Raw genomic sequence first — 14,120 nt, 5'->3', positions numbered from 1 at the left:
GCTAGTGAGGCCCTAGAAAAAGACAAAAAGACAAAAAAAATAAAAAATAAATAAAAATAAACAACCCAACGAGGAAAAAAAGGGGACAGAAGATCTAAATACGCATTTCTCCAAAGAATACAAACTGATGGCCAAAAAGTACATGAAAAGATATTCAACAATGTTAATTATTAGAGAAATGCAAATCATAACTAGTGGACAAAATGGCCATCACCAAAAAGTCTACAAACAAAAGTTTCCATTTTGGCTCAGTGGGTTAAAGACACAGTGATATCTCCATGAAAATGCTGGTTCAATCCCTGGCCTCATTCAGTGGGTTAAGGATTCAGCATTGCCACAAGCTGTGGTGTAAGTCACAAATGCAACTCAGATCTGGTGTTGCTGTGGCTGTGGTGTAGGCCTCCGCTGCAGCTCCAATTCAACCACTAGCTTGGGAACTACCATATGCTGCAGGTGCAGCCATAAAAAGATGGGAGAAAAGTCTATGAACAGTAAATGCTGGAGAGAGTGTGGAGAAAAGGGAACCTTCCTACACTGCTGGTGAAAATGTAAATTAGTACAATCACCATGGACAACAGTATGGAGATTCCTCAAAAAACGAAAAATAGAGCTACCCAGCAACACCACTCTCAGGCATAAACCTGGAGAAAACCTTAATTCAAGAAGATACATGCATCCCAATGTTCATTGCAGCACTGTTTACAATAGCCAAGACATGGAAACAATCTAAATGTCCATCAACAGAGGAATGGATAAAGAAGATGTGGTACATATATACAATGGCATACTACTCAGCCATAAAAAAGAATGAAATAATGCCATTTGCAGCAACATGATTGGACCTAGAGATTATCATATTGGAGTTCCCGTCGTGGCGCAGTGGTTGACAAATCCGACTAGGAACCATGAGGTTGCGGGTTCGGTCCCTGCCCTTGCTCAGTGGGTTAACGATCCGGCGTTGCCGTGAGCTGTGGTGTAGGTTGCAGATGCAGCTCGGATCCTGCGTTGCTGTGGCTCTGGTGTGGGCCGGTGGCTACAGCTCCGATTCGATCCCTAGCCTGGGAATCTCCATATGCCGGGGGAGCAGCCCAAAGAAATAGCAAAAAGACAAAAAAAAAAGAGAGAGAGAGATTATCATACTACATAAGTCAGACACAGACCGAGAAAGACAAACATCACATGATATCACTTATCTGTGTAATCTAAAAAAAAAAAAAAGAGATACAAATGAACTTATTTACACAACAGAAACAGATTCACAGACTTTGAAAATAAATTTATGGTTACCAAAGGGTGGGGGGAGGGATAAATTAGGAGTACGGGATTAATATACACACACCATTATAAATAAAAAAGATAAACATGAAGGACCTATTGTATAGTATAGGAATTATGTTCAATATCTTGTAATAATCTATAATGGAACATAATCGGAAAAAAAATTTACTGAATCGCTTTTCTATACACCTGAAATGAATACAATATTGTAAATCAACTATACTCCTTAAAAAAATTACTGATCACAAATCACCATAATAAATACAATAATAATGAAAAAGTTTGGAATACTGCAAGAACTACCAAAATGTGACACAGAGACACAAGGTGAGCAAATATTTTTGGAAAAATGGTGCCTATACATTTGCTCAATGCAGGGTTGCCATTTATGGCACTCAGTTTGTAAAAAACATAGTATCTATAAGGTGCAGTAAAGTGAAGCACAATAAAACCAAGTATATCGGAGTTCCATCGTGGCTCTGTGGTTGATGAACCCGACTAGAAACCATGAGGTTGTAGGTTCAATCCCTGGCCTCACTCAGTGGGTTAAGGATCCATCATTGCCATGTGCTGTGGCATAGGTTGCAGCTCGGATCTGGCATTGCTGTGGCTATGGCGTAGGCCAGCAGCTGTAGCTCCGATTTGACCTCTAGCCTGGGAATCTCCATATTCTGCAGGTGTGGCCCTAAAAAGACAGACAAAAAATACATAAAAATAATAAATAAATAAATAAATAAAACCAAGTATGCCTGTACTTTATGTCTGCTGTCCTTACAAAAATAGCACAAAAAGACACACACAGAAAGAAGGCAACATGATTACACATAGGAGGGAGAACATGTAAATATGGAGGAATGAACGCATGAAGAGTGGAGAGAGACATGGCCTTGCTGACATCCTGATTCATATGAAATACAAATGGATTAAACAATGTAATCAAAGGTAGACAGAGTAGACTAAAAAACAAGATCGTCTATGTTCTGAATGTTTGTGTCCCTCCAAAATTCTTATTTTGAAATCCTAACCCCAAAGTGATGGCACTAAAAGGTTGGGCCTTTGGGGGTGATTGGGTCATAAGAGTAGAGCCCTCATGAATAGGAGTATTGTCTTATAAAAAAGGCTCAGAGTTCCCATTGTGGAGCAGCAGAAACAAATCTAATTTGTACCCATGAGGATGCAGGTCTGATCCCCAGCCTTGCTCAGTGGGTTAAGGATCTAGTATTGCCATGAGTTGTGGTGTAGGTTGCAGTCATGGCTTGGATCCTGCATTGCTATGGCTGTGGTATAAGCCAGAAGCTGCAGCTCCAATTCAACCCATAGAGGGGGAACCTCCATATGCCGTGGGTGTGGCCCTAAAAAGCAAAAAAAAAAAAAATGATAAAATTAAAGAGGCTCAAGAGAAAGAGCAAAAGGACAGAGCAAAAAGATGGCCATTTATCAACCAAGATGCTCTCACCAGATACTGAATCTGGGAATGCTATGACCCTGGGCTTTCCAGACTGAAGAATTATGTCTTTTGGGGGGTTTTGGGGTTTTTGGGTTTTGGTTTTTTTTTTTTTTGTCTTTTAGGGCCACACCGGCGGCATATGCATATGGAGGTTCCTGGGCTAGGGGCTGAATTGGAGCTGTAGTCGCCAGCCTACGCCAGAGCCACAGCAACTCGGGATCTGAGCTGTGTCTGCGACCTACACCACAGTTCATGCCCAGGGATCGAACCCTCGTCCTCATGGATGCTAGTTGGGTTCGTTAACCACTAAGCCATGACGGGAACTTCTAGGCTACAAAATTATGTAAAATAAATGTTTGTAATTGACAAGCCACCTAATCTACGGTATTTTGTTACAGCAGTCCAAGTTGACTAAGACAAGACCCAACTATATACTCTCATTAAGAGACACACTTTGGATTCAAAGAATAGGTTCAAAGAAAAAGGAAAAAAAAAGGTTTACCATGCAAACAGCAGCCCTAAGAAAGGTGGAGTGGGAGTTCTCATCATGGCTCAGCAGTAACGAACCCAGCTAGGATCCATGAGGATGAGGGTTTGATCCCTGACCTAGCTCGGTGGGTTAAGGATCTGGCATTGCCATGAGCTATGGTGTGGGTTGCAGATGCGGCTTGGATCCGGTGTTGCTGTGGCTGTGGTGTAGGCCAGCAGCTGCAGCTCCAATTCAACCCCTAGCCTGGGAACTTCCATATGCCACACGTGCGGTCCTAAAAAGCAAAAAATAAAATAAAATAAGTAAGAAAGGTGGAATGGCTATACCAATATTAGACAAAATAGATTTTAAATTAAAAAAAAGAGAAAGAGGGACAATTCACTGACAAAAGCATTAATTCATCAGGCAGATATACTAATTATGAATACATATATGCCTAATAATATGACTATAAAATACATTAAACAAAAACTAACAGAAAGGAGAAATTAACAATACAACCAAAGAGTTTAACTCATAAAAATCCTAGTCTTGGAGTTCCCTTTTGGCACAGTGGGTTAAGGATCTGGCACTGTCACTTCTATGGCTCTAGCTGCTGCCACGACTTGGGTTTGATACCTGTCCCAGCTGGCCCAGGAACCTCAGCATACTGCAGGTGTGGCCAAAAATAAAAAACAAACAAAACAAAACAAAAAAAACAGTCTTAATAATGGATAAAACAACTAGACAGAAAATCACCAAGGATACAAAAGGCTTGAATAACACTATTAACTAACCCAATCTAAAAGACATCTATAGAACACCCTAATGGGTACAGAATGCTTCTCAAACACACAGAACATTTTCCAAGAAAGACTGTGTGTCAGCCACAAATAAACCCTCTATAAATTTACAAGAAGTGAAATCACACAAAATGTTCTCAGATTACAATGCAATTTGATTAAAAATTAACAGACAAATAAGTCATAGGGATATAATGTACAGCATGGTGAGGTAGTTAATAACACTGTATTGTATATTTGAAAGTTGTCAAGAAAAGAGATCTTAAAAGTTTTCATCACACAGAAAAACTGTAATTATGTTTGGTAATGGATGTTAACTATACTTATTGTGGAGGTCACTTCACAATATATAGTATACCTGAAACTAGTATAAGGTATATGTATATATAAATTATATCTCAATAAAGAGTATCTTCGAAATTTAAAAATACATAGAAATTAAATATACAATTTCATAACAAATGAATCAATCATACCAGAAATTAGAAAATACTGTTGAGATTAATGAAAAGAAAATCAGAACATTCCAAAAGTTATGAGGTGCAACTAACACACCTCTTAGAAGAAAATTTTAAATTAAATACCTGTATTAGAAATGAAGACAGATTTCAAATCAGTAAGCTAACCATACATCTTAAGAATGTAGAAAAAGACGTGCAAACTGTGTCCAAAACAAGGAGAACAAAGAACATGTGATTATACTGGAATTCCTGTTGAGGCGCTGCGGAAACGAATCTGACTAGGAACCATGAGGCTGCAGGTTCAAGCCCTGGCTTCACTCAGTGGGCTAAGGATCCAGTATTGCCCTGAGCTGTGGTGTAGGTTGCAGAAGTGGCTCCAATCTGGCATTGCTGTGGCTCTGGTGTAGGCCTGCAGCTACAACTCCAATTAGACCCCTAGCCTGGGAATCTCCATATGCAGGGGGTGCAGCCCTAAAAAGACAAAAAAAGAAAAAGAACATATAATTATAGCAGAAATAAATGAAACCAAATACAGAAAACCCATAGAGAAAACTGATGAAACCAAAAGTTAGTTCTTCAAAAAGATAAACTCCACAAATATCTAGCAATACTGAACAAAAAAAGAGAAAACACTCAAATTAGTAAAATCAGGAATGAAAGAAGGGTCATCACTAACAATATTAAAGAAATTTTAAACAGTATAATAGAATACTATGAACAAATGCATGCTAACAAATTAAATAATTTATATAAAATACACAAATTCCTAGAAGGAAACAACTACCAAAATTGACTCATTTAAAAAAAGAGAAAATCGGACTTCCCATTGTGGCACAGAGGAAATGAATCTCACTAGTGTCCATGAGGATGCAGGTTCAATCCCTAGCCTTCCTCAGTAGGTTAAGGATCTGGCATTGCCATGAGCTATGGTGTAGGTTGCAGACGCGGCTGGAATCCCATGTTGCTGTGGCTGTGGCTGTGGCTGGCAGCTGTAGTTCTGATTCGACCCCTAGCCTAAGAACCTCCGTATGTCATAAGTGTGGCCCTAAAAAAGCAAAAATAAACAAATAAATAAATAAATAATAAAGAGAAAATCTCAATAGATTTACAACAAGCAAAAATTTGAATTTTTGCTGACACACACACGCAAAACTCCTATGACCTGATGGCTTCACTAGAGAATTTTATCAAACATTTAAATAAGAAATAATGCCAATCCTTCAAAAAACCCTTCCAGAAAACAAATGAAGCAGGAACAGTTTCAACTCATTCTACAAGACTTGGCCAATATTAATTAGCCTGAGTCCAAAGCCAAAGAAAACATAAGGAAATAGAAAGTGAATTCCCTTCTGAATACAAATACAGAAATCCTCAATACAATCCTAGCAAACTGAAACCAATAACACATAAATGAGATCATAAATCATGATCAGATGAGATATAACCCAGAAATGCAAAGTTGGTTTATGATCTAAAAATCAGTGTATGGGAGTTCCTGTCATGGCTCAGTGGTAACGAACCTGACTAGGGACCATGAGAATGCAGGTTCGATCTCTGGCCTCGTTCAGTGGGTTAAAGGATCCAGCAGTGCCATGAGCAGTGGTGTAGGTCACAGACACAGCCTGGATCCTGCATTTCTGTGGCTGTGGTGTAAGCCAGCAGCTGCAGCTCCGATCAAACCCCTAGCCTGGGAACTTCCATGTACCACACACGTGGCCCTAAAAAGCAAAAAAAATTAAAAAATTTAAAAATTAAAATCAATTTATATAATACATTGTATTAATAAAGGAAACAAATTACATGACATAACTACAGAAAAGGCATTTGACAAAATCCAACACACATTCATCATAAAAAGGCTCCAACAATTAAGAATAGAAGGGAAGTTTCTCAACATGAAAAAGGGTTTGTTTGGGTTATAACACAATACCATAAACTCATCAGCTTATAAATAACAAACACTTATTTCTCACAGTTCTGGAGGCTGGGAAGTATAGGATCAGGGTGCCAGCCAGCATGGTTGGGTTCTGGTGAAGGTGCTCTTCTGGGCTGCAGACTGAGGACTTCTCACAGTGTCCTCACATGGTGGCAAGAACCAGGAAGCTCTGTGGTCTCTTTCATAAAACAGCACTAACCCTATTCATGAGGGCTACACCTCATGACTTAAGTACCTCCTCAAGGGCCTGACCTCCAAATACCATAACACTGGGCATTAGGATTTCAAAATACAAATTTTGGAAAGATACAAACATTCAAATCAAAAGAAAAACCACTAGCTAACATCATACTTAATGGTGAAACACTAAACACTTTCCCTCTAAAAGTGGGACAAAACAAAGATTTCTACTCTCACCGCTTCCATTTATACATTGTACATTCTAGCCAGGATTTGCAGGTGACATGGTTTTACATACACAAAATTCCAAAGAGTCTACTAAAAACTTCTAGAACTAGTAAGACAAACAGGATTGCAGTATGTAAGTTCAACATACATAAATCAATGGGATTCCTACAGATCAGTAACAAATGATCTAAAAATAAAATCAAGGAGATCCTTGGAGACACAGCAGGTTAAGGATTAACCTGTCACTGCTGTGGCTCTGGTTACTGCTGTGGCACAGGAACTTCTGTATGCCATGGGTGTAGTCAAATTAAATACCTCCATTCACAATAGCATTGAAAAGAAGAAAATACCTGGGCATAAATTTAACAATTCAAGTCCAAGACATGCTGAAAGCTACAAAAACACTGTTGAAAGAAATTGAAGGCCTAAATAAATGGAAAGGTATCTCATATTCATGAATCAGAAAACATAATTTGTCAAGATAACAATACTCCTCAAATTGGTCTACAGATTGAATACATCCTCTATCAAAGTCCTTGTTGGCTTTTTTTGGTTAAAAATGACAACCTGATTCAAAAACTCAGCTGAAAATGCAAGGAACCTGAACAACCAAAACAATCTTGACAAATATGAAGTTGGAAGACTCACACTTCCCAATTTCAAAACTTCCCACAAAGCTGCAGTAATACAGTATGTACAGTACAAAGTGTTATTGACATAAAAACAAGAATGCAGATTAATGAACTAGAACACCAAATTCAGAAATAAACTATACTTATTGTCAGTTGATTTTCAACAATGGTACCAAGAAAAATGGGTACCTTTTTAATAAATGTTGCTGGGATAATCACAGATTCACAAATAAAAAATATAAATTTGGATGTCTATATCATGCCATACCCAAAAATTAACTCAAAATGAATAAAGACTTAAAAATAAGAGCTAGAACTATAAAACTCTAAGAAGGCAACACGAGCAAATCATGACCTCAGATTAAGCAATAGTTTCGTAGATATGACAACAAAAGCAACCAACAAAATAGATAAATAGGACTTCATCAAATTGAAAAAACTTTCATGTTTCAAAGGACACCTTCAAGAAAGTGAAAAACTGGAGTTCCCCAGTGGCTTAATAGTTAAGGATCCAGCACTGTCACTTCTGTGGCTCAGGTTCAATCCCTGACCTGAGAATTTTCACATGCTGCAGGCTCAGCCAAAAAAAATAAAATGAAATGAAAAAGTGCTTGTGAGAAGATATTTGCGAATCACATATTTGATAAGGACTTGTATCCAGAATATATAAAGAATCCTTACAACTCAACAATAAAAAGATAAACAGGAGTTCCCATCATGGCGCAGTGGTTAACGAATCCGACTGGAAACCATGAGGTTGCGGGTTCGGTCCCTGCCCTTGCTCAGTGGGTTAACGATCCGGCGTTGCCGTGAGCTGTGGTGTAGGTTGCAGATGCGGCTCGGATCCTGAGTTGCTGTGGCTCTGGTGTGGGCCGGTGGCTACAGCTCCGATTGGACCCCTAGCCTGGGAACCTCCATATGCCTCGGGAGTGGCTCAAAGAAATAGCAAAAAGACAAAAAAAAAAGATAAACAACACAATTTTTGAGTGGGCTAAGGATCTAAACAGACATTTCTCCAAAGAAGATACATAAATGCCCAACAAATACATGAAAAGACACTCAGTGTCATTAGGAAATGCACATCAAAACTACAATGAGATACAATTTCACACCCACTAGGAAAACTATGGAAAGAAGGAATAAAACGAAGGAGAGAGGGAAAATAAGTATTGGTAAGGATATGAAATCATAATAAGTTTATTTCCTACAGACAATTTACTTGAAAGATAAGAATTCAGAGTAAGTAGCTTATCGAGTGCTCTGACATAAATTCAAAAACTCCAATTAGTCTTCTAATTTGTGCAAACTCCCAATAATTGTAATTTTTACTTTATTGGTCATTTTTTATTAATTCAATATTCATATCCTCTTCTGTAAAAACAACTTTTTTAAGCATTTACTGATGTCCAACACTAAAAACTTATCTTTGAATTCCTCTTGGTAATAATTGTAATTTGAATCCCCCAGCCAGATATTTAATTTCAGCATATCCATAATTCATTAATACTATGTCTATAAAACCACAGATGCTAAATGTAGTATCTTTTCTACTGCAGACTACAAATGATGAATCAAGCATTTTAACGAGTCTATATATATATATATATAAAACGCTTGCTTTATTAGCTAAAGCTTATCAAGATATTCCAAATGCACAAAAACAAGGAGTTAAGATGATTTAGAATAACAAAGTCAAAACTCAGAAGGAACCACAGAAGCCACTGAATTCAATCCCTGTATATTAAAAGTTGTGGTAAATGAGACCCAAAGAGGTTAAATGAATCACCCATGGTCACACTCTACATAGTACAAGCTCAAACACATTTTTTACCTTTCTGGTGATGTCTTCGAAGTAACAGGACGCCCACGTACACCTTTTTTACTTTTATGGTCTAGAGAGAGGACCTTATTTCTTAGGCTTCTTTTCCACTAGAAAAAACAAAATGGGATTACAATAATAAATAAAACAATATGACAATTAAGAAGCACTTAAATTTTCTTTTTATTTAGAAATTCACGATAACAGCCGAATTCATGATGGTTTGGGGGTCAGGGAAGAGTGCAATCTACAAAACACCTGGCTCTTAGGTAGTGGATAAATAAAAGTCTACCAACTAACAGAAAAAAAGACACTGAAAAATGTTAAGGTAGGAGTTCCCATTGTGGCTCAGTGGTAATCAATCTGACTAGCATCTATGAGGATGTGGGCTTGATCCCTGGCCTCACTCATTGTGGGTTAAGGATCTGAATTGTGGTGAGCTTTGATATAGGTTGCAGACACAGCTCAGATCCTGCATTGCTGTGGCTGTGGCATAGGCTGGCAGCTGTAGCTCTGATTCAGCCCTTAGCCTGGGAACTTCCATATGCCATGGGTATGGTCCTCAAAAGCAAAAATAAAATAAAAAATAAAACAAAAAATAAATTAAAATGTTCAGGTAACTTTTGTTAGGAAATCAACATTTTGAGATTCAAAAGCTTACATAACTATAAAAAATGTTGAACGTGTTTAAAGGAAAAAATAAGCATCATTACATGCCAAATTAAAGAGTCTGTAATTCTGAAATAACTGTATTTATAAACAAATGGAAGAGATTATAACTGTTTCCCTGTGAACTGCTACATGGAAAAACTTTTAAAAAGTATAAGATATCTTTTTAGCAGCATTTATATTCAATCCAGCTAGAAACAAAAGTTAAAAATGATTTAGTTGAGGTATATGGAATGACTGGCCAACAGAGACCTGCTATATAACAGAGAGAACTCTACCCAATTTTCTGTGATAATCTATGTGGGAAAAGAATCTGAAAGAGAATGGATGTGAGTATAAGCGAATCACTTTGTTATACAGCAGAAATTATCACAGCATTGCAAATCAACTATACTTCAATAAAACTTTTAAAAAACAGACTTAATATATAGTATAAATCTATAGAAATAAATTATCTTCTCTATGCATTAATTTCCTAATCTGAAAGTGGATGTAATAATAGCCATCTCACAAGGATATATGCTTATATATGTAACAAGTTTAAAATACTATCCTCCTCAAACAGATATTTTACACTCATGTTCATAGCAGCAGTGTTCAAATGGCTAAAAGGTAGAAGCTACTCAAGTGTCACATCAATAATAACAAAATGTGGCATATGTATATAATGAAATGTTTCTCAGCCTTAAGAAGGGAGGAAATTCTAAAACATGCTCCAACATGGATGAACCATGACTACTGTGATAATAAAAAATATTTATATTGGTCTCTGACCTAGTTCCTGGCACAGAGCTCCTTAAATCCTTACAATTTCCTTGGTGATAGGAGCATCTTTTGCTGTAATATTTGGTTTTTAACCCCAACCTCTGACATAGAGCTCCCAAAATCCTTATAATTTCCTGGATGATTGAAGCGTCATTTCTTTTTTTTTTTTTTTTTGCTTTTTAGGGCTACACCCTGGCATATGGAAGTTCCCAGGCTAAGGGTCGAATCAGAGCTACAGCTGCTGGCATACACATACAGCCACAACAATTCAAGACCCAAGCTGTGTCTGCAATCTAAACCACAGCTCACAGCAACACCAGATACTTTAACCCACTGAGCAAGGCCAGGAATCAAACCCGCACCCTCATGGATACTGTCACATTTGTTTCCGCTACACAAAAAGGGAAGCTCCTACAAGTGTCTTTTGTATGAATGAGGTGACTCTGACTGCTCTACTGGATGGCTCCTGGATAGGGGCTAGTCACTAGAAAGACCAAGCTTAGAATTCTCAGCCCTGCCCCATTCCCTAGAGAGGGGAGAGAGGCTGTAAACAGCTAATTATTGATCATGCCTATGTGAGGAAGCTTCCATTAAATCCCAAAAGCACGAGGTTCAAAGAGCTTTCAGGCTGATGAACACATGTACACAGCAGGAAGGTAACAAAACCCAACTCCACAGGGACAGAAGTTCCTGCACTGAGAAACCTCCCAGACCTCATCCTATGTTACCTCTTCATTTGTGTTTATCATACAGGATAAATAAACTGGTAATGTAAATAGGCATTTCCCTGAGTTGTGTGAACTGCTTTAATATAAATTAAACCTGAAGAGGAGTCATGGGAACCTCAGATTTATAGCCAGCCTGTCAGAAGCACAGGTGACAATTTGGACTTGTGATTAGTATCTGAAGTGAAGTGGGGGCAGTCTTGGGTCTGAGCCTATAACCTATAGGATATGAAACTCTCTCCAGATAGATAGTGTCAGAATTGAGATAAATTACAGGCCACCCAGCTCACATCCCAGAGAATCACTTCATAGGGGAAAATCCACATACATCTGGTATGAGAAGTGTTATGAGTATGACAGCAGTGTGAGAGTAAAGGAGAAATACAGGAGGAAGATGGATTTTTACCAACACAGTGACATTATGGTAAGTGAATAAGCCAATAACAAAAAAAAATACTATATAATTCAAGTTAGAAGAAGAATCTACAGTAGTCAGACATAGAGAGACAGAAAGTAGTAAAATGGTGGTGGCTGGTGAATGGGAGAAGGGGAAATGGAGAGTTACTGTTTAATGGTACATGTTTTAGATTTGCAAGATGTAAAGAGTTCTGGAGATGGATAGTAGTTTGATGGTTGCACAGCAAAAGTGAATTGACTAAATGCCCGTGAAATGTACCCTTAAAACAGTTATGATGATAAATTTTATGCTATGTGTATTTTACCACAACTTATAAAATGTCTTTAAAAGATTAAAAAAATAAAAAACAAAATAAAGCACTGTCAAACATGATAGCCCTCAATAAACATTATTATTTTTATTCTCTAGGCATTGTTATCTCACTATCACCACAGCCCTGCATAGTATAAAACTCATCACTTTATAAAGTGAAGTGAAACTCAGAGAATAAACTTGACCAAGCCCAAGTGTGTCTGTCCTTCCAATGCTGTGATTCTGAATTATATAAATTCTCAGAAATCCCTCCTATCAAGACATCAATCTAAATACACTGTTGGGAGTTCCCACTGTGGCTCAGCAGTAACAAACTCAATGAGTATCCATGAGTATGTTCGAGCCCTGGCCTCACTCAGTGAGTCAAGGGTCTGGAATTGTGTGAGCTGAATATCAATGAACCAAGAGCGGAGATAAAAATTAAGGCAGACTCCTTTAGAAAGGAACTAGAAAATATAAGAAGGAACATAGAAGAATTAGAAAATTCATTTGCAGCAACACAAACTGAGCTAAAGGCACTAAAGAGCAGAATGAATATGCAGAGAAACGAATTAGTGATGTGGAAGATAGAATCATGCAAATCACCAAATCAGAACAGCAGACAAAAAACCAAATGACAAAACATGAAAGCGATATAAGAGATCTTTGGGATAGTATAAAGTTGGCCAATCTATGCATATAGGAATTCCAGAAGGAGAAGAAAAAGAAAAGGGGATTGAAAATATATTTGAAGAAATTATGGCTGAAAACTTTCCAAATCTAAAGGAAATGGATATCAAGATACAGGAAGCACAGAGGGCCCCAAACAAGTTGAACCCAAATAGGCCCACACCAAGACATATTATAATAAAAATGGCAAAAGTAAAGACAAAGAGAGGATTCTAAAGGCAGGAAGAGAAAAACTAAGCGTTAATTATAAGGGAACCCCCATAAGGATATCAGCTGATTTCTCTACAGAAAGACTACAGGCCAGAAGGGAGTGGCAAGATGTATTTAACGTTATTAAAGGGGAGTTCCCGTCGTGGCGCAGTGGTTAACGAATCCGATTAGGAACCATGAGGTTGCAGGTTCGATCCCTGCCCTTGCTAAGTGGGTTAACGATCCGGCGTTGCCATGAGCTGTGGTGTAGGTTGCAGACCCAGCTGGGATGCTGTGCTGCTGTGGCTCTGGTGTAGGCCGGTGGCTACAGCTCCGATTCAACCCCTAGCCTGGGAACCTCCATATGCTGCGGGAGCAGCCCTAGAAATGGCAAAAAGACAAAAAAAAAAAGAAGAGGATATTACAAACATCAATATATATGCCCCTAATATAGGAGCATCCAGATACCTACAACAAATACTAACAGACATAAAAGGAGAAATTCATGGGAATACAATCAGAGCAGGAGACTTTAACACCACACTCACATCAATGGACAGATCCTCTAGACAGAAAATCGACAAGGCAACAGAGACCCTAAATGACACAATAGAAAAATTAGACTTAGTCGAAATTTTCAGGACATTACATCCAAAAAAATCAGAATACATATTCTTCTCAAGTGCGCATGGAACATTCTCAAGCATTGACCACTTGTTGGGGCACAAAGCTAACCTCAACAAATTTAAGAGTATAGAAATTATTTCAAGTTATCTTCCTCTGACCACAATGACATGAAACTAGAAAATCAACCACAGTAAGAGAAATGAGAAAAAACCTATTACATGGAGACTAAACAACATGCTACTAAAAAACCAATGGGTCAATGTGGAAATCAAGAAAGAAATTAAAAAATACCTCGAGACAAATTATAATGAAGGCACAACCTCTCAGAAATCTATGGGATGCCTCAAAAGCTGTGCTCAGAGGAAATATCATAGCAATACAGGCCTTCCTCAAAAAAGAACAAAAATCTCAAATCAACAACTTAACCCACCACCTAAATGAATCAGAAAAAAAAGAACAAATGAAACCTAAAGTCAAGAGAAGAAAAGAAATC

The 14,120-nt window shown here is 37.9% G+C and overlaps 1 protein-coding gene across 5 annotated transcripts in view; it reads right to left on the bottom strand.

Annotated features, from left to right (window-relative positions):
- Nucleotides 1-14,120, bottom strand: part of SENP7 (SUMO specific peptidase 7) — a 157,450-nt gene that overhangs the window by 112,330 nt on the left and 31,000 nt on the right. For all 5 annotated transcript variants that reach the window (XR_007136604.1, XM_047793366.1, XM_047793375.1 and 2 more), the window contains exon 4: nt 9,266-9,363. Coding sequence is in view for 4 of the 5 variants with exons in the window: in XM_047793366.1 (XP_047649322.1) it covers nt 9,266-9,363 (98 nt within the window). In the remaining variant the exon portion in view is untranslated. The remainder of the gene's footprint in view (nt 1-9,265; nt 9,364-14,120) is intronic.

Source organism: Phacochoerus africanus, chromosome 1 (assembly GCF_016906955.1).
Source record: "Phacochoerus africanus isolate WHEZ1 chromosome 1, ROS_Pafr_v1, whole genome shotgun sequence".
NCBI lineage: Eukaryota > Metazoa > Chordata > Mammalia > Artiodactyla > Suidae > Phacochoerus > Phacochoerus africanus.
This window is presented reverse-complemented; position numbering and strand designations above follow the sequence as displayed.